The sequence below is a fragment of the Balaenoptera physalus genome (genome assembly GCF_965194825.1).
Source record: "Balaenoptera physalus genome assembly, chromosome: 3".
NCBI lineage: Eukaryota > Metazoa > Chordata > Mammalia > Artiodactyla > Balaenopteridae > Balaenoptera > Balaenoptera physalus.
The window spans coordinates 133,429,381-133,447,947 of NC_138890.1; the positions used below are offsets into that span (position 1 = coordinate 133,429,381).

General features: G+C 37.2%; 2 protein-coding genes across 4 annotated transcripts in view; one reads left to right on the forward strand and one right to left on the reverse strand.

The window, feature by feature from the left end:
* The window catches only part of MIER3 (MIER family member 3), a 30,147-nt gene extending 22,357 nt beyond the window's left edge, over positions 1-7,790 (forward strand). For both annotated transcript variants that reach the window (XM_082457284.1, XM_082457285.1), the window contains exons 11-13: positions 3,337-3,464; positions 3,548-3,690; positions 3,802-7,790. In XM_082457284.1, the coding sequence (XP_082313410.1) occupies positions 3,337-3,464; positions 3,548-3,690; positions 3,802-4,259 (729 nt within the window). In that variant the 3' untranslated portion in view covers positions 4,260-7,790. The remainder of the gene's footprint in view (positions 1-3,336; positions 3,465-3,547; positions 3,691-3,801) is intronic.
* A 3,845-nt stretch (positions 7,791-11,635) lies between these two features.
* On the reverse strand, positions 11,636-18,566 carry SETD9 (SET domain containing 9). 2 transcript variants are annotated; one of them, XM_082457380.1, is made up of 6 exons: positions 18,435-18,566; positions 16,478-16,845; positions 15,142-15,265; positions 14,801-14,916; positions 13,971-14,076; positions 11,636-11,984 (listed from the first exon to the last, which is right to left on the reverse strand). In XM_082457380.1, exons 1-6 carry the CDS (start codon positions 18,530-18,532, stop codon positions 11,897-11,899), a joined length of 900 nt encoding a protein of 299 aa, XP_082313506.1. In that variant the 5' UTR covers positions 18,533-18,566; the 3' UTR covers positions 11,636-11,896. The 2 variants fall into 2 exon arrangements, with proteins under 2 accessions (XP_082313506.1, XP_082313507.1); XM_082457381.1 differs by having other exon boundaries at positions 16,478-16,705; positions 18,435-18,555.
* Position 18,567: the final 1 nt, after the last annotated feature.

Consider the following 18,567-nt stretch of genomic DNA (forward strand, 5'->3'; position numbering starts at 1 on the left):
CCCCCCACCAGCCCCCCACCAGAGTGGTGCATTTGTTACAACTGGTAAATCTACTTTGCCATGTTTTTATCCCCCAGTGTTCATAGTTTACAGTAGGTTCACTCTTTGTGTTGTTATAACGACACCTATCCACCATTGTAGTATCATACAGAATAGTTTCACTGATCAAAAAATCCCTTGTCATATAATTGGAATCATACAGTATGTAGCCTTTGGAGATTGGCTTTTTGACTTAGTAATATGCATTTAAGGTTCCTCCATGTTTTTTTGTGGCTCATTTCTCTCTCTCTCTCTTTTTTTTTTTTTAAATTTATTTATTTATTTGGCTATATTGGTCTTAGTTGCGGCACGCGATATCTTTAGTTGCTGCATGTGAACTTCTAGTTGCAGCAGGTGGGATCTAGTTCCCTGACCAGGGACCGAACCTGGGTCCCCTGCATTGGGAGCATGGAGTCTTAGTGTGGCTCATTTCTTTTTATCACTGAATAATATTCCATTGTATGGATTTACCAATTTGTTTATCCATTCACCATTTGGAGGACATCTTGGTTGCTTTCAAGTTTTGGCAGTTACGAGTAAAGCAGCTGTAAGCATCAGTGTGCAGGGGTTTTTTTTGGACATAAGTTTTCAACTCCTTTGGGTAAATACCAGTAAGTGTGATTGTTGGATGATATGTTTCTGTAGTTTTTTCTTAACATCTTTATTGGAGTATAATTGCTTTACAATGGTTTTGTTTTTTTTTTTTCCTTTAAGCAAGTATGGATAGTTTTGTAAGAAACCGCCAAACTGTCTTCCAAAGTGGCTGTGCCACGTTGCATTCCTACCAGCAATGAATGAGAGAGTTCCTGTTGCTTCACATCCTTGCCAGTATCTGGTGGTGTCATTGTTTTGGATTTTGGCTATTCTAAAATGTGTAGTGGTATCTTGTTTTAATTTGCATTTCCCTGATGACATATGTGGGTCATTTTTTCATATGCTTATTCGCCATCTATATATATTCTTTGGTGAGGTGTCTGTTAGGGTCTTTAGCACATTTTTTAATTGGGTGGTTTGTTTTCTTATTGTTGAATTGCAAGAGTTCTTTATATATTTTGGATAACAGTCCAAAAAAATACGTGTGATTTTTGAATATTTTCCCCCAGTCTTCGGCTTGTCTTTTCATTTTCTTAGCAGTGTCTTTTGCAGAGTAGAAGTTTTTAATTTTAATTAGTCCAATTTATCAATTTTTCTTTCATAGATTGTGCTTGTATTGTTGTTCCTAAAAAGTCATCACTATCCCCAATGTCATCTAGGTTTTCTCCTGTGTTATCTTCTAGGAGCTTTTATAGTTTTGTAGTGTACTTTTAGGTCTTATAATCCGTTTTGAGTTTTTGTGAAAGGTGGATATAGATGTCCACTTGTTCTAGCGCTGTTTGTTGAAAAGGTGATCCTTCCTTCATTGAATTGCCTTTGCTCCTTTGTCAAAGATTAGTTGACTATATTTCTGTGAGTCTGTTTCTGGGCTCTCTATTGTGTTCCATTAACGTATTTGTTTATTTTTTCACCAGTACCACACTATCTTGATTACAATAGTTTAATAGTAAGTCTTGAAGTTGGGTAGTATCTATCCTCTGACTTTGTTCTTCTCCTTCAATATTGTGTTGGCTATTCTGGTTCTTTTGCCTTTGCATATAAACTTTAGAATTAATTTGTCAGTATTTACAAAATAACTTGCTGGAATTTTAATTGGGATTGCACTGAATCTATAAATCAAGTTGGGAAGAACTGACACTTTAACAATAATCAGTCTTCCTATCTGTGAACATGGAATATCTCTCAATTTATTTAAATCTTCTTTGATTACTTTAATCAGAATTTTGTAGATTTTCTCATATAGATCTTGCATGTATTTTATTAGGTATATACCTAAGTATTTCATTTTGGGGGCGCTAATGTAGATGGTATTGTGTTTTTAATTTCAAATATCAATTGCTCATTGCTGGTATATAGGAAAGCAATTGACTTTTGCATATTAACCTTGTGTCCTGCAACCTTGCTATAATCATTTATTAGTTCCAGGAGGGTTTTTTGTTGCTTCTTTAGGATTTTCTGTATAGACAATCATGTCATCTGCGAACAGACAGTTTTCTTTCTTTCTTCTCAATCTGTATACCTTTTATTTCTTTTCTTATTGCATTTAGCTAGATCTTCCAGTATGATGTTGAATACTTCAGTGCTTTTTTGTATGTATGAAAACCTGTTGTTTTCTCAGAGATGAGATTAAGTGTTTAATTTATTGAAAGATAAAACAGTTGCCCTTTTAAGTCAAAATAAAACCTCAGTTTTGCAATGACTTTTGAAATATATCCATTTATTTCACAAATAAGCTCTATCATTTACCAGATATTATTTTAAGCTCTAGAGATACATCAGTGAATAAGACAGGAAAGGTCTCTGTTCCCAAGAAGCCTATATTCTTTTTGAAGACTTATGGCTAATGTGTTTATTGAAAGGTATACCTTATTTCTTGGTTTAAAAAGCTTGTTCCTGTATTATGATCTTATATCACAACATGCTCACTAATCAGGATAGAGATTCTGAAACTTCCTTATTGGGTACTGATTAAGCAGGGGAGAAAGTGTTTATTGGGTAAAGATACAGAATTTTGCGTACATCTGAACTCATACCTTTAGCTATATATAGTTAGAAGAGCCCTAGTCTGCATGTGGAACCAAGTTGAATGAGGCTCACATTTTATTGTTGTTGTTCTTACCAAACTCTGTTGGCGCTAAGAGCCAAATGCATGTTAAAGGAAAAAATTCTGCCTTTATCTGGCAATCATCTTAAATTCCAGATGCGGTAGAGTACTGATCCCTTTGCAAACGGTTCTTAATCTCTTTTGGGCAATGGAACCCTTTGATAATCTGATGAAGCTGCACCCCTCTCCCCAGAAAAGTGTACGTGCATGAAATTTTGGGAATTAATAGATCCCAATGAAGCTCATTCATGGATCCCTCAGGGTTAAGAAGGACCCCTGCTACAGTCAGAATCACAGTGAAAGTTCAGTGAAGAAAAGTAAAGGATTGTCAGTGTTTTAAGATTTTCAGTAAAGGTGTAAGATAACTTCTGGATATGCATTTATTATTATTATTACATTCTGATTTAAATAAAAAGCCTTGGGCTTTTGAAGGCAGCTTCATTATTAAATAGTGTAAATGTAAAGACAGTTCACTAATAAAATGTTCAGAATTTCATAATTAGGAAGATAGAAAATAAGACCTATGGGTTGTAAAAAAAATAGTTATTAAAAAATGCGTAGAATATGTTGATTTTTAAAAATGCAACTTTTTTTGTTAGGTGAGAACTAGAACAGTTGCTGAATGTGTAGCATTCTACTATATGTGGAAGAAATCTGAACGTTATGATTACTTTGCTCAACAGACAAGATTTGGAAAGAAACGATATAACCATCACCCTGGAGTTACGTAAGTACTGTGGGATTGACTTCCGGGATTTTTGTTTTCAACTGTGATATGCAGTCATAAAATTATTGGGGTGTGTTTTTTAGGGACTATATGGATCGTTTGGTGGATGAAACAGAAGCTCTGGGTGGGACAGTAAATTCTTCAGCCTTAACATCTAACCGACCTGAGCCTGTTCCTGATCAACAGCTGAACATTCTCAACTCTTTCACTGCCAGTGACTTGACAGGTAACATGAACATCTTTTTGCATTTTTTACCATAGCTTGGGGCAACCTTATATCATCTTTGTGGCATGACGTCAGACCGCTTACTTAAACCATTTTCCGTCTCCTTTTTAGCTTTGACCAGCAGTGTAGCGACCGTCTGCGATCCAGCGGATGTGACTTGTTTGGATGATAGCTTTCCTCCACTGGGCAGCACGCCCCGTGGACAAGTCAATCATGTGCCTGTTGGAACAGAGGAGTTACTCACCCTGCCCAGCAACGGGGAAAGTGATTGTTTTAACTTATTTGAGACTGGATTTTATCACTCAGAGCTAAACCCCATGAACATGTGCAGTGAAGAGTCAGAAAGACCAGCAAAGAGATTGAAAATGGGCATTGCTGTTCCTGAATCCTTTATGAATGAGGTTTCTGCAAATAATTTGGGTGTGGACTTTGAAAATCACACACATCATATCACCAGTGCCAAAATGGCCGTGTCTGTGGCTGACTTTGGCAGCCTGTCTGCCAACGAGACCAATGGTTTCATCAGTGCCCACGCTCTGCATCAGCACGCCGCCCTTCATTCTGAGTGACGTGAGTGAGGGGCCCAGAAACAGTGGGTGTGCAGTACCAGTACCAGGAGAGTATCAGGTTTGCTTAGTCTTTCACTGGAAGTTTGAACTTTTTTCACTATGACATCAGTGATGTCAGTATGTATAGAACTATATCTTGATTTATCAAGAGTATTTTCATTTTCAATCCATAAATGTGGAAATGAACTATGATCAGCAGAGTTGGGAACTAAGATTGAACTCTGTGGTGCAGCTTTAAGCTCTGCTTATCTCTTCCTCATCCCCGATACCTCTTCCCCACTCCCTTCTTTTTCTATTCTTTTCTGTTCCCCACTGCCCTCACTCCCAATTTTAAAACCTGTAGACAGAGGCCACCAGCTCAAAACCAGCACAGATGTTCTGAACTGAATGGAGTGGCTTCTATTCATGTAAATTCCTTTTGCCGTAATGGATGCAGTGGAATAACAATGTTTACAGGTACCGATCCCGATCCCTGCTCAATGTAGCATTTTTTGGTTTTATTTTCTTAATTAAATAAAAGCAGGGGTAGGTTTCTTTAAACTGCACAAACATGCAAGGATTTTTTTAAAAATGGAAACTTCTCTCATGTTGTTCGACTAGAGCACTTCAGTTTACAAAACAGCAAGTCCATCTTTATGGAAGCCAGCACGAGGAACTGCGTGCAAATTATGAAGACGCTTGCTTGGATCCTGTTTCAGAATTCTAGACCAGGGCTACCTTACACAGAATTGGTCATTTTACTGCCGGAAGATTTCTGTGTAACTTCATTTATTGGCTAAAAATTTGGCATTTGAAGGTGTGGTATTTAGATGGGGTTTTGTCCACCATTATCAAGATTGTAATCATAAAAATCATACCAGTCATTGATAATTTAGTTTATCCTGAGGCAGTTGACTTGCGGGGCACAGTCTACAAAGCCTAGGATGTTGCCACTCATTGGTTTACATTTTGGGACACCTCTTAAGTTGTTTTATAGCGGTGCAGTTCAAAGTGTTAATATTTAGGAGGGATTTCTAGATTTTAGACATAAAATGCAGTAGAACCTTGAAGTATATTTAAACTTTTCTGTTTAGCTTGAACAGTTACTGGCAAGAAAAATGTGAGTTCCTATCTGAAATAGAATGGTACGTTACCACTTTAAGTTTTAAAAAGTGATTGACGTTCAGTTGCATCTCAAACTCAGTTTTATTTTTATTCCAAACATTGTGAATGAGAAGCCATTGTCATAAACTTAGGCCATTTTTGCTGTATAGACATGCATCTTTAAGTTATAAGGTGAATTCAAACAATATGTAAAGCAGTATTAGGATGTGATAAGCTTTGCTTTTATAGTTCAGTTAAAACACAGAATTTTACTTTTTTTTCTTTTTTTTTTTGCACTGTCTTAATTAAATATTTCAATTTCTACTAGTTGTCTTGCTTTGCAGAAACTTAAATGTTTGGCTACATTGCTGATATTTGTAAGTATAAGTCGCTTCAAGGTTGTGCTGATGAATAGATAGAATGTAGTTACCTTAGTAGTGATGGAAAGGGAGGGTATTTATTATACAAACTGTGAACTGCAATGACATCCTTAGTTTTGGATGATGTGTATTCTTTTCTTTGCAGCATTTTAATGAAGATTGCTTTGAAGTGTTTACGCATTAGCACATTTACTATAAAAGTTAGTTTAGCACAGTGGACGAAAAGTAGTTAAATTAATAACTTAAAGTCAGTCTCTAATTTATACATCTAAAGTCCAGCATTCCTGTATGCACACAGTAAATAATGGGTAGCCTGGGTTCTATGTTGCTTTCAGATATTTTTTTCCAAGTTGTCAGCTTCTTATTGCTGTGGTGTTGTGCTAAACTTTGAACCTAATTTCTTTTGTTAAAAATGAATACACCTATAATTTAGTAAGATACTGGCCATAATCTTCCATTGTTATAACTTTAATTTTTACTCTGGGTTTACAGTGGCTGGTCTGTATAAAATAATTTACACAAAGATGACTGAATGCTAATACCAGTTGCACTTAAATGAACATGCCCATTCTCAGTAGCTGATGCAGTAATATATTCAGTTTATCTATGCATTGCTGGGATCTTGATATAAGATGGAAACAGTGTTTCTTATCTAAAGTTTTGATTATCAGCAAGTTGAATGGACACTTTAGTTATTTAAATAAAGATTTTTGACCAAAATCCAGAAATGATATGAGAGAAAAATAATTTCCAGCTAGTTTAATAGATTTTTAAACGCCAATCTGATTTTAGCCTCTTAGAGAGTGCTAACTAGCTGGTAACGTTTACTTTTAATTCCTTGTTAAAATGAGGCAATAATTTGCAAGATTTTTGTATATATATGTAAAGTCTTCATCTCTTTTTAGATCTAATTCAATATTTTCTGACTGCTTCCTCCATGTATAATACCATTTTTGTGCATGCTTGATGTGACATTCGTAAATTGTACCACTATGACTTTATTCATGTAAAATAGCTATTTATTGAATTTCCTTTTAAATCTGGATTTACTGGGTTTTTTCCTCTCCGTTTAAGCATCTTAACAGAGAATTTGTTACTGTTTATTAGAAGAATTGCGTTTGAGAGCATGAAAATAACTGATTTGCAGTCATACGAAGAAACAATAATGCCTTTATTATCAAGTGTTAAGCACAATTCTTATAACAAACTGTGATAAATTCTTTTTTCTTTTTCCTTTGCCATATTATTTTTGTATGAACAAACCAAAAATCCATGGTGAGCAGTTGCAGTGTTGGCTGATGTGTCTTTTATGTACAGGGGGTTTGAAGAGGACAGCGGATTCATTTAGAAGTGAAACTGGTGCTGTGATTATAGCAATACTTTACTTTTGTTAGTTGTACTCCGCTTTTTCAGTGTTTAGTTTTCCTCTTGTCATGGTCAACTGCTGAATTTACTTGAAGGAGGTAGAATACTGTTTAAACAATACTAAAGTGTGTACAATTAGGTCAAAGAATTGTGCAATTGTTTCCTTTTTAGTTTTTACAATTGAGGGTCATAATATTTGAGAACATCAGATCTAATAGAGCGTAGTGATACTATTTAATTTAACCAAAGTCTCTAGTGAATACTTCAACTTTGAATGTAAACCAACAAATAAACCTGACCACCAAGGAGATTGTTCGCCCAGAGTTTCAAAGCACATTGTCTACAAATGGAAATTGAAATAATTTATAAAAATATTGACATTACTATGTTTTTTAAAAAGTTCTTAATTTTTTCACTAAAAGGAGGAAACTATTAGTTTTATTGTTAAATATGGTAGATATGAAAACTCCTCTTAGATGACCAGTGATTCCAATTGTCCCAGTTTGAAATAAGTACGCTGTGAGTATGAGATTGATTAGTGACAATCAGAACAAGTTTTAGTATCAGATGTTCAAGAGGAAGTTGCTATTGCATTGATTTTAATATTTGTACATAAACACTGATTTTTTTGAGCATTATTTTGTATTTGTTGTACTTTAATACCTGGTGTACAGTTCCAGAAATAAAAATCTGGAAATCTTTTTTTTTCTTGGTTCGTGTGAGTATTTGCCACAAATAGATTTTTATTTAGTAATTCTTAAGCTATAACACATGGGTAGATATTTAACCACTGTTAAGTTGGTTTTAGATGTAGTAAATAAGATATTTGATAGGTAAGTAATAAAACTGGTAGATAAAATAAGTTTTCTTTAACTCCTCTAAAATAAATTTCCATCTATAACAAAATTCTAGCTATCCCAAAGTGAGGATTGTACGTACTTTTAGTTTCATTCAGGAAGTATTTATTGAATGTCTGTTATGTTTCAAACAACGTTCTCAGTAACTGTTGTCATTTAGGAAGACATGAAATTTGAAATTTGATCAGATGTTATTATTTGACAATATATTTATAGTAAACTAGTCTTATTATAATACTCATAGTTTAGTAGACTCTAGAAATATCTTCCCTAAGTCTTCATCTTTTCAAGCTAAATATCTCACCTTAGCCTAATTTCACAAGTTTGTCCCCATATTTCACTTGCTCTGACCAGAGCTTTCTCTCTCTAGTTCCATTCTTTTTTTTTTTTTATAAATTTATTTATTTATTTATTTATTTATTTTTGGCTGTGTTGGGTCTTCGTTTCTGTGGGAGGGCTTTCTCTAGTTGCGGCAAGCGGGGGCCACTCTTCATCGCGGTGCGCGGGCCTCTCACTATCGCGGCCTCTCTGGTTGCGGAGCGTAGGCTCCAGACGCGCAGGCTCAGTAGTTGTGGCTCGTGGGCCCAGTTGCTCTGCGGCATGTGGGATCTTCCCAGACCAGGGCTCGTACCCGTGTCCCCTGCATTGGCAGGCAGATTCTCAACCACTGCGCCACCAGGGAAGCCCTCTAGTTCCATTCTTAATATGCAGTGATCAGATTGCACATAATGTCCAGATTTTGTACAAGGACAAGAGGAGGATAAAAACCTTGATGTCTCTGCTTCAGTTGCTTATCTAAAACCGCATTTCTTCCTTAATGTGCAGGGCTATCTGGTGGGCACATACACAGAAGTGCCTTCAAAAGAGGTACAAGGACCAGTGTTTTGAATACAGCCAAGAGGGCAGCCAAACGCCATATAAGAGCATAGCGCTTTAGTCTTTTAGGGGAGGGAGGAGAGCCTTGTGGGAGCAGAATAATCTAGTCTCTTGTAGACCTTACCCATTTTGGCCATAATTTCCATCAATGGTATGCTTTTTGAGCCAGCTGCTTCTCTGACTTCTCAAAGATTTCATGTCATCTATAAATTGGGTATTTCATTATACACACTTTCATTTTTAATTTAAATTAGTCCCTGGGATATCGCAATGTTTACAATTTCCTACCCAGGTAAGTGATCTCTGATCTTTATTCTCTTTTCTGTGGCTATCTGGGTTCTCTGACAAAACAGTGCACAGGGCACTGAAGTCATAGTCCTAGACCAGAAATGCTCACATTTTTCAAGGTTTAATATACTATAGCTGGCATACTCACTTTAGAGAGACACATGCTCTATAGTGTACCTCGATTTTGATGAGATTGTTTTTACACAGGTAAAGCCAATACTGCCACAAAGTTGTTTCCTGGTGTAGAATTAATAAAAGCATTTCATAAGCATGTCAGAAATGATATGCCATTTATAAACCTTAAAAAATTCTAGTAAGGAGAAAGTGGTTCTTTAAAAAAAAAAAACCAATGTTTTATTTTTTTAAAATAACTTCACCTCTCCAGTCCAGACCAAGTCATGGTACTGGGCAAGCTTTATAGTCCCATTGTAAGCATTTTATCAGCAGGAACTATGTTTTATTCTTTGAATCTTCCAGGACCCTTCACATAGTAGGCATTCACTAAATGTTTGATGACTCTTAAGCTGATGGTGACTTTTCTCCCAGCTTAATAAAACTTTTAAGACAAAAGTATAAATAACAGTATAAAGAACAATCCAGATTGAACAATTAACTTTCTACCATATTTGTTCTCTTTCTATATAATATGCATTTTTTTTCTGACTTATTTTTTTAAAGTCTTTGACATTGCAATACTTCAGTCCTAAATACCTAATATGGCCACTGGAGGTAAGTTTCTGTATTTTACATAAAGTTCTGAGTAATAGGATCTTCTTGATCAAGTGGCTTGGCTTTTTTAACAATATGAGTCCCCCTGGCCTCTCAGAATCTTGGCGGCACAAATAAAAAACAAATGAGCCTGAGAAAAAGAGATGCTTCCATGGATTTACATGGACATACGTGATAAATGCTACAGAGAAGAAATGGAATGGGGATTTTAGGGGTTGGCGGTTGGGGATTGTACATTTCCATAGGTTGGTTAGGCAAGGTGACAGGGAATGAGCTGTATGGCTATCTGGGGGAGGTTTTCGGAGGCAGAGAGAACTAGTGCAAAAGCCCTGAGGTGGGAGTGTGCCTGGCAAGCTCAAGGAGTGGCAAGGAGGCAGGTGTGGCTGGGTGGAGTGAGCAAGACGTGAGATCAGAGGTAATGAAAGACCGGCATTTACTCCAAAGCAGGAGTAATCAAAGAGTTATGAGCAGAGGCGGGTTAGGATCTGATTTGTGTTTGAAAGAATCCCTCTCGGTGGTCTATTCTGTAAAGGGGGCAGGAATGGAAGGCAATTAGGAGGCCACTGAAATAGCAATAAACTGAGAAAAGCTGTTGGTGCAGCAGTGAAGATGGTCAGAATCTGGTTGTATAGGTGCCGTGTTAGGATTTGAGGGGCCCAATAAATAACACCCTCCTTCCTATCCAAGTTTGGAACTGAGGGTTGGATGCAGGAGTCAGGTCGATGGAGATCAAAGTAACTCTTACTAATAAAACTGGAGAATGTGGCTTCAGACCTGAGGCCAGATCAGCTCACTAATACTCCACCTCTGAACTAGACTCACTCCTTCACTGGCTGGGCTGATTACAGGCTGCTCCCTGCACAGGGCAGAGAGCAGCCCAGCACAGACTCAGCTGGGAGAGTCCACAGAGAAGGAACTAGAGGGGTTTGGGCCATGGGTGCCTAGTTCTTCTCTAAAGATAATCTCAGAAAATCACTCTTTCTCCAGTGGGTGGAGAAAGAGGCAGGAGAAATACTAATGGAAGCCGTCCAAATATGAGAAATGTGGAATAGGGGATAGGTGTTCCTCCCACCACCATCTTTTAACTATAATTCCATGCCAAAACAATCTCTCTTACACTCTTAAACTGTGTGTGTGTGTAAATGTTCACATAGAGTAAATAGTATGAGGACCCCTCATTTTTCCCTTAACCAGCTAAAACAATCTTATTTTTTGTTTCTGTTAAATTTTTTTAAAAAATAAATTTATTTTATTTATTTTTGGCTGCGTTGGGTCCTTGTCGCTGCACGCGGGCTTTCTCTAGTTGCAGCGAGCCGGGGCTACTCTTTGTTGCGGTGCACGGGCTTCTCATTGTGGTGGCTTCTCTTGTTGTGGAGTATAGGCTCTAGGTGCATGGGCTTCAGTAGTTGTGGCATGCAGGCTCAGTAGTTGTGGCTCGCAGGTTCTAGAGCACAGGCTCAGTAGTTGTGGCTCACGGGCTTAGTTGCTCCACGGCATGTGGGATCTTCCCGGACCAGGGCTCGAACCCATGTCCCCTGCACTGGCAGGCAGATTCTTAACCACTGTGCCACCAGGGAAGTCCCTAAAACAATCTTTAAATCACACACAGACAAACACACCCCAATTAACTCATGACAACACAACAAATATTTTTGGTTTTAGAATATTCTGGAAAAATTAAGTCTTTATGGAAGTTAGTACACATCAATAGTACAAGAATTGCTGATGACTTGGCTAAAATTTGATAAACCACCACAGAGATAATCAAAATATGCAAAAGAAAAGTTGAAACTGTAAGTTCAGACAGTGGGTTTTAATTTAGTAAACTACTGTGTACTTAGGTGAAAACCAATTAACACTGCAATTGCATTACAAATTTGAAATTGTAGTGAAGCAAATAGCTTTTATGATGGAATTGAAACACAAATATCAATAAAAACAAAAAAGTTCCCCCTCCAATTAGGTTTCAAAATATTTGCTCTGCAGGTGGAACTCAGAGGAACAACAAAAACATTTAGAATTAACTCAATAGCTGAATAGAAAACCTAATTTCATACAGTTAGCTGACAATTGTATAGTAGTTTGAAAAAAGCTCTTCTCCTTGTTTGATGTCCCTGAGTGCGACAAGAATGACACATCGAAGTGGACTGAAAACAAAAAGAAACATAGACAAAATTAGGAGTATTAACAGATACAAGCTCATGTTTTAATACAACCAATATGGATTTTAGAGAGAGAATTTTATTCAGATTCCTTACTATCATCTTACTTCATGTATTTGATTTCCATGAGGAAATAGTTCTTATCACTGATGAAGGCATTTTAGAGTATGTTTTTGTATTATTTAAAAAGACCACAAATCAATTAAGTTTATACAACTGACTACTTCTTTTGAAAATGTTGTTTCTGTGTTCAAGCCCTCAAAACTGGTATCACAAAAAGCATTTTAAAATGACATTTATTGTAATTCAACACTTTAAAAAAAATTAATTTGTATCTTTGTATTCTGCAAAGCTGGAAACATAATTTATGGGAATTTTAAAAAATACTTTTTATGGACACAACAAGACATAATGCACACCTTCAATGTTCCTACTCATTTAACTTTTCCTGTACTTGTTGAACAGTAACAATATTATGCCCCAGAGTATAAGGCTAAAAAAACCTCATTGTTAAATACACACACACATAGAGAGACATGAAAGTTATCAAGGTTTAAGTACAGGGAATAGTCTAAGTTTTAAATATCATTCATCTTCAAAAGACAATTTAATAGGACCTGTACAAAATAAAGTTTGCCAGCAATTGGCAGCTCAGTGAAATGATATAAAGACAATATCTTCCTATAGCATTGTTAATAAAGAACTCTTAGCTCTACAGAATTACTTATATTTAAAAATTGTTACTTGAGTATTCTCGGTAGACTTTCCACTTAATGATTGATCACAGAAGAAATGTTACAATAAAAATACAGGGACTTCCCTGGTGGCACAGTGGTTAAGAATCTCCTGCTAATGCAGGGGACACGGGTTCAATCCCTGGTCCGGGAAGATCCCACATGCTACAGAGCAACTAAGCCCGTGCACCACAACTACTGAGCCTGTGCTCTAGAGCTCGCGAGCCACAACTGCTGAGCCTGTGTGCCACAACTACTGAAGCCTGTGTGCTCTAGGGCCCGCATGCCACAACTACTGAGCCCACGTGCCGCAACTACTGAAGCCCGCGCACCTAGAGCCCATGCTCTGCAACGAGAAGCCACCACAATGAGAAGCCCGCACACTGCAACGAAGAGTAGCCCCCGCTCGCCACAACTAGAGAAAGCCCGTGCGCAGCAACAAAGACCCAACGCAGCCAAAAATAAATAACATTATTAAAAAAAATACATATATTCTTATCACTTATATGTGGACTCTAAAAAATACAACAAACCAGTGAATATAACAAAAAAGAAGCAGACTTAGAGATATAGAGAACAAACTAGTGGTTACTAGGGGCAATATAGGGGTGGGGGAATGAGAGGTACAAACTTCTGGGTGTAAGGCCACAAGGGTATACTGTACAACGTGGAGAATATAGCCAATATTTTGTAATAACTGTAAATGGAAAGTAACCTTTAACAATTGTATAAAAAATAAATTATGGTAAAAACAAAAGCAAAAAAAAAATACATATCTTCTGAATATTTCCTTTTTTTTGACTAAGTTTCTGAACCTAATAGTGAAGTAGGCAAAAGAAGTAATAGTCTAATTTGGTCCCTTTCTTCAACTGGGTGCTTCCACGTAAAATGGAGAACAGGATGCTTAAAATAATTAAAGTAAAATTTATTTGAAGATTTTGTAGGTAGGAAAAACAACAGAGTCACCTGAAACAAACTTTAAGGTTGATAACTTATAAAATACTACACAGAATAAAAGTGGGTAATAATAAGCAGAATGAGCTAAGTTAATGGAAAATTTTAAATTTCAAATAACCTACATTAACACATTAAAGTGTGATGCACATAAAAATCTAAGTTATAATTTTTCACTAAAAAAAACTTACCCCAATCTCTATATAGTTTTTTCATAGAAAATATTTATTTTTTGGGTACAGCATAAGACAGAAGATAGGAAAAGCTCTTCCAGAAGACTAACCTTTGTTTGTCATAGCTGTACGCAATGTTTGGAAGATATTGCTTCAGTTCTATAGGGAAAACTGCAGGCACATCAAATTCCTGATAACAGACATTAGCTGCTCTGTCTAGGAACAAGTACAAAATTTTTAGAAACAGAGACATTTTATAAGGTCATGGAAAACAGTACTGAATTATGGCACTTGATATATGGTTTTCTAAATTATCAGAAAATGTTCAAATTAATAATCACTATTACGTTCCAGGCACTGCTAGATTATATATCTATATACATATGTTTGGACGTTTTATTTACTTTTTGAAGATCAGGAAACAGGTTCAGAAAGGGTAAAGGTTAAGTAGAAGAATCAGGCTTCAAATTCATGTCTCCCTAATACCAAAGTCTATGTTAAATGTAGCCAGATGATCAAACTTGTAGGAAAGTTAAGTCCTAGAGAAGGTAGGTAACTCACAAACTTAGCAACAGAAAGGGGATACCAGTCTAGTGTCTAGTGATTAATCTATAATGCTATGTTGAGGCACTGACAAAATAATCTCTAAGTTAACTATTAAAAAATATTAAAATAATAATGATCGAAAGGGCAGTTATCAATTGCCTATATTTACTGAAAAATCAGAATAAAAATAGTAAGTTAAAGAATTCCAGTTAATGTATATCATTATCTCCCCAAATTCTCTCTTTGATATCAGCTATTATAAAGTTAGAGTTTACTCAAGGGCTTAGAATAGCTGAAATGTTAACTCAACTGCCTCTGGCACTCAGTCATATGGCAAAGGAGGAGCATTACCCCTGCTGTATTTATATCTCACAGCCCCAAGGTGCCAACTTACCATTTGAACAATTGTTGACGTACTGTCCTACAGCCAGTGGATTATGAATTTCTGACGTTAGCCATGTACTATCACTCGTTTTTAAAGGGCCAAGCTGATCCCTCCCATTGCAAGATCTGAAACAGGTGAAAGCATTAGCTAAGAGATTGCTCCTCTGTATCTTAAAATTGAAAGTTAACACTAGAATCGAACACTGAAATTTTTCTTAAAAAACTTTTGTCTAATCAATAGGGCAGCTGCCTAAATGATTTTTCTTTAAAGTACAAACGCTAGTGGTTAGAGTCATTGTGGTGTGGTTCTACCTCCTATAATTAAATTTGAACATGGCAGCACCAACTTACCTATACACGACTTTTGATATTCCTTTGTCATTTCCATCAATGAGTACCCCATCCAGGCATCTAAAAATAAATGGATTTCCAATGGACTGGAAAAAGATTGGCTCGTACTTTTGATATACTGTACCTAGTATACAAGACAAAGACATTATTATAGCAACCTATAAAAAGCATAAACATCATGATAAGGACCTTTCTCTGGAACATAAACATAACGTGGAAGAATTTGTTTTAATTTCTCTGCCTTTTTCTAAAGTTTCACCTCCAGTCTGGACCATCAGATTCTCTTTGGCTACCTTCCCTCATTAAAGAGTGACCAATAGCAGAAGCAGCACACAACCAACTTGCCCACACAGCCAAATAAAATATGACTATTTTGGTTAAAAAAATGTGAACACCACAATTTAGGTTCAGTTTTACAAAGTTGTGTTTTTGTTTTTATTTTTATTTTTTAAAGTAGAGTGTGATTTGTCATCTATTCAAGAGCCTTTTAAGAAAAGTATTTTATTAATAATCAATTAAATAATGTAGATATATACGGGAATAGATGAGTCTGACATTCAGGTTGTTTTTCCTTTCATTGGCAATGAAGGAAAGGAGAAAATTAATATTTACAAGGCGCTTCCTATGTTCCAGGCATGTTAATCTATTTATTTTACTATTAATTTGTTTGTTGCTGGCTTGTCCTATTTAGTCTTTACGGAGTTAGGATAGTTGTGTAGGAGGAAACTGAGACTCACTTGCTTAGGGACACAGAATTAAAAAATAGTAGAATGACTTTTTAAAAACATAGGTCTATCTGACAAACATTCACGTATACTTTCCACTACACCAAATAATATGTTTAACAAGTAACATTCTACTTAGCATTCTAGTCAATGATCTTCTGAAAAGAAGCTTCTTTACTTTTCAAGTTTAGAAATGGCAGGAAGATCTTTATTCAGTGATTTATAGGTTTAAATTTTATCTTTCATGTTTTAACCCATATCATTTTTACCTTCAATTATTAATTAGCTAAGCCAAACTGACTTATTCTCTAGTGATTTCTAAGTAATCAGTCTTAACAAAGTAGGCCATACTATAATCTCCTAAATTTAAACATTGATTAGAAAAATTTCCTTAAAAGAAAAATGCATTTATCCCAACAAATACTCCAGGATACTTTCTAATACATGAGATAATTTACAAACAGTTAATTTCCAAATCAGGGTTGAAAAATCTGTGGAAATCAGAGTTTCCAATACAACCCCTTACTCTAAGGATTACAGGGATAGGCATTTTGTTGAACTTATATTTTTTTTATAAGAAACTCTTGGCCAAGTACTAATTATGTCATTACCAGGATACATAGATACAACCGCGCCTTTTGGTACCAATCCTTTGTTAACGAAGACACCTTTTCCAGCCGAAATCAATGTGCTAGGTGCTCGGGTGACACTGAAACCCAATGTCTTATAAAGAATTTCTTCTGGTGTAAAGGTATTTTGCTGTTGATGTCTGTATTCAAGCTGTTTCACCCCTGGATGCTGAACTGACAGTAGGTCTTGATATTTTGATTTAACAGGTTCTGGAAGCAGAGTCAAGATATCTGATTGTTTATTGAAATCATTTACGAATAAAGCCTGGAAAACTTTCAGTAATGTTCCTAGGACCTCTTCATCTGAGATAACTTTGTCTTTGGATTCCTCTGGAACATATCGGAGGGTCCTGAAAATGGGAAAAGTTTCTATTCACTACCCTCAACTGATAAAAGCCAGACTGTCTTGATGTCTTCTGGGTTACTGGCCTGTATGAAGATTATTCTCATGTGTTTGAAGGGCATAAAACTAAGAAGTTCAGAAAAGAGTTTTTTAGGTTTAGTTCTAGTTACCTGACTCCCAACAATACCTACACAAGTCAACAACAGCTAATGCTTATGAAAGGCCCATTACATAACAAATTCTGTTGGGTCCTTACATTCATTACCCCATTTTTGCAGACAAGGAAACTCAAGCTTGGAGATGTTAGGGAACTTGCCCATGGTCCGAAAGCGGGTAAATGGGAGAGCCAGAAACGGAAACAGGGCTAGTTCCCCACTACACCCAAAGCCATTATGTGAATGTTATTACATAATGAGAATACTCATATTGCAATGGCTCTTTTCACACGCGTGTAGTTTCAAAGACAAATTTAAGTTAACATTATGTATTTTGTCACATTCTCTCCCAGGAGTAATTACTTCTTTGTTTTTAATTTAATTTTATGTATTTTTTTATCCAGCAGGTTCTTATTAGTTATCTATTTTATACATATTAGTGTATACATGTCAATCCTAATCTCCCAATTCATCACACCACCACAGTAATTACTTCTTTAATGATCACTTTTTATTTCCGTAAATAATTTTTAAGTATTACTTTTACTTCTTGGTTTACTTAAAGGAACCAATTTCCGCCTCACAATTCGATAGTAATGATGCAGCTGAATTCACGTTTCCGTAGTATGAAACTCTGCGAAAGCTCTTTGGTTATTAACCAGCCTTCAACGGAGCTCGTTTGCCTATTTAAGTGAGCATTACGTTGACTTCTTCCAGATCACAAGCAGGCCACTTACTAAAGCCGGCAATAACAATGATCCTACGGCCACCCACTCAGCTAGATCCCCTTCTTCAAGCGCTGAATCCGTATTCTAAATCCAATATTCCGACATGCTTTTAGTGGCTTTTTGCTCGTTTTTATACATCAGCTACTCCAAGCTATTATCCTCACAGCCGAGCTGCGCTGTTTTCTCCATACCAACTACGGAGCTGTGAAAATAAACCACGGTTTGGCTTTTCTAAGGAACTTCAAGCTCCTAACTGCCTTGGCGGAGAGAAGGCCACGCACCCTCACGCTGTACAAGTTCTTTTCTTTTGCAAAAGTTCCTATTTTTTCCCCAAACCCAGGCACCCCAGCCCCTGCAGAAGCAAAAGCGAGGACTCGAGCCAAAGCCCGCGGGCGATCGGGTCCTGGCGGACCTCGCCGCGCCGGGGACGACGGGAAATAGGCCTTAGGCCCCGCCCACCTAAAAGCCCCGCGCCCTCTTCAGGCCCCCAGCCCAACTGGGACTCCATCAGCCTCCGCCTCGCCCACCTCGGGCCCTGCCCACCTCGGGCCCCGCCCACTCAGGTCCCTGTGTCGTCTTAGGCTCCGCCTGCTCGAGGCTCCGCCCACCGGAAGCTCCGCCCACCCCGGCCCTCTAGCCTAAGTCCCAGCGGCCTAGATGGCGTCGCTGGGTTAGAGGAAAACGGCCCTGGTCGAGCCGCCGCGCCCTCTCACCTCGGGTTGTGGCTTAGGTTCAGCGCGATCCAGGGTACGAAGCGGTACTTGTAACGGCGCCATCGCTGCCAGAGGCCTCGCAGCAGGCGGCCCGGCATGGCTGTCCTGTGGCGCCGTGACGAGGACGGCACGG

Bases quoted from the DNA above. Each gene is read 5' to 3' on its own strand.
- SETD9 (XM_082457380.1), bottom strand. From the start codon at position 18,532: ATGCCGGGCCGCCTGCTGCGAGGCCTCTGGCAGCGATGGCGCCGTTAC. The intron at 14,917-15,141 runs GTAAGTTGGTGC...CACCTGTTTCAG, and splicing joins ATATCAAAAGTCGTGTATAG to ATCTTGCAATGGGAGGGATC. The intron at 14,077-14,800 runs GTAAGTTGGCAC...ACTTGTTCCTAG, and splicing joins CGTCAACAATTGTTCAAATG to ACAGAGCAGCTAATGTCTGT.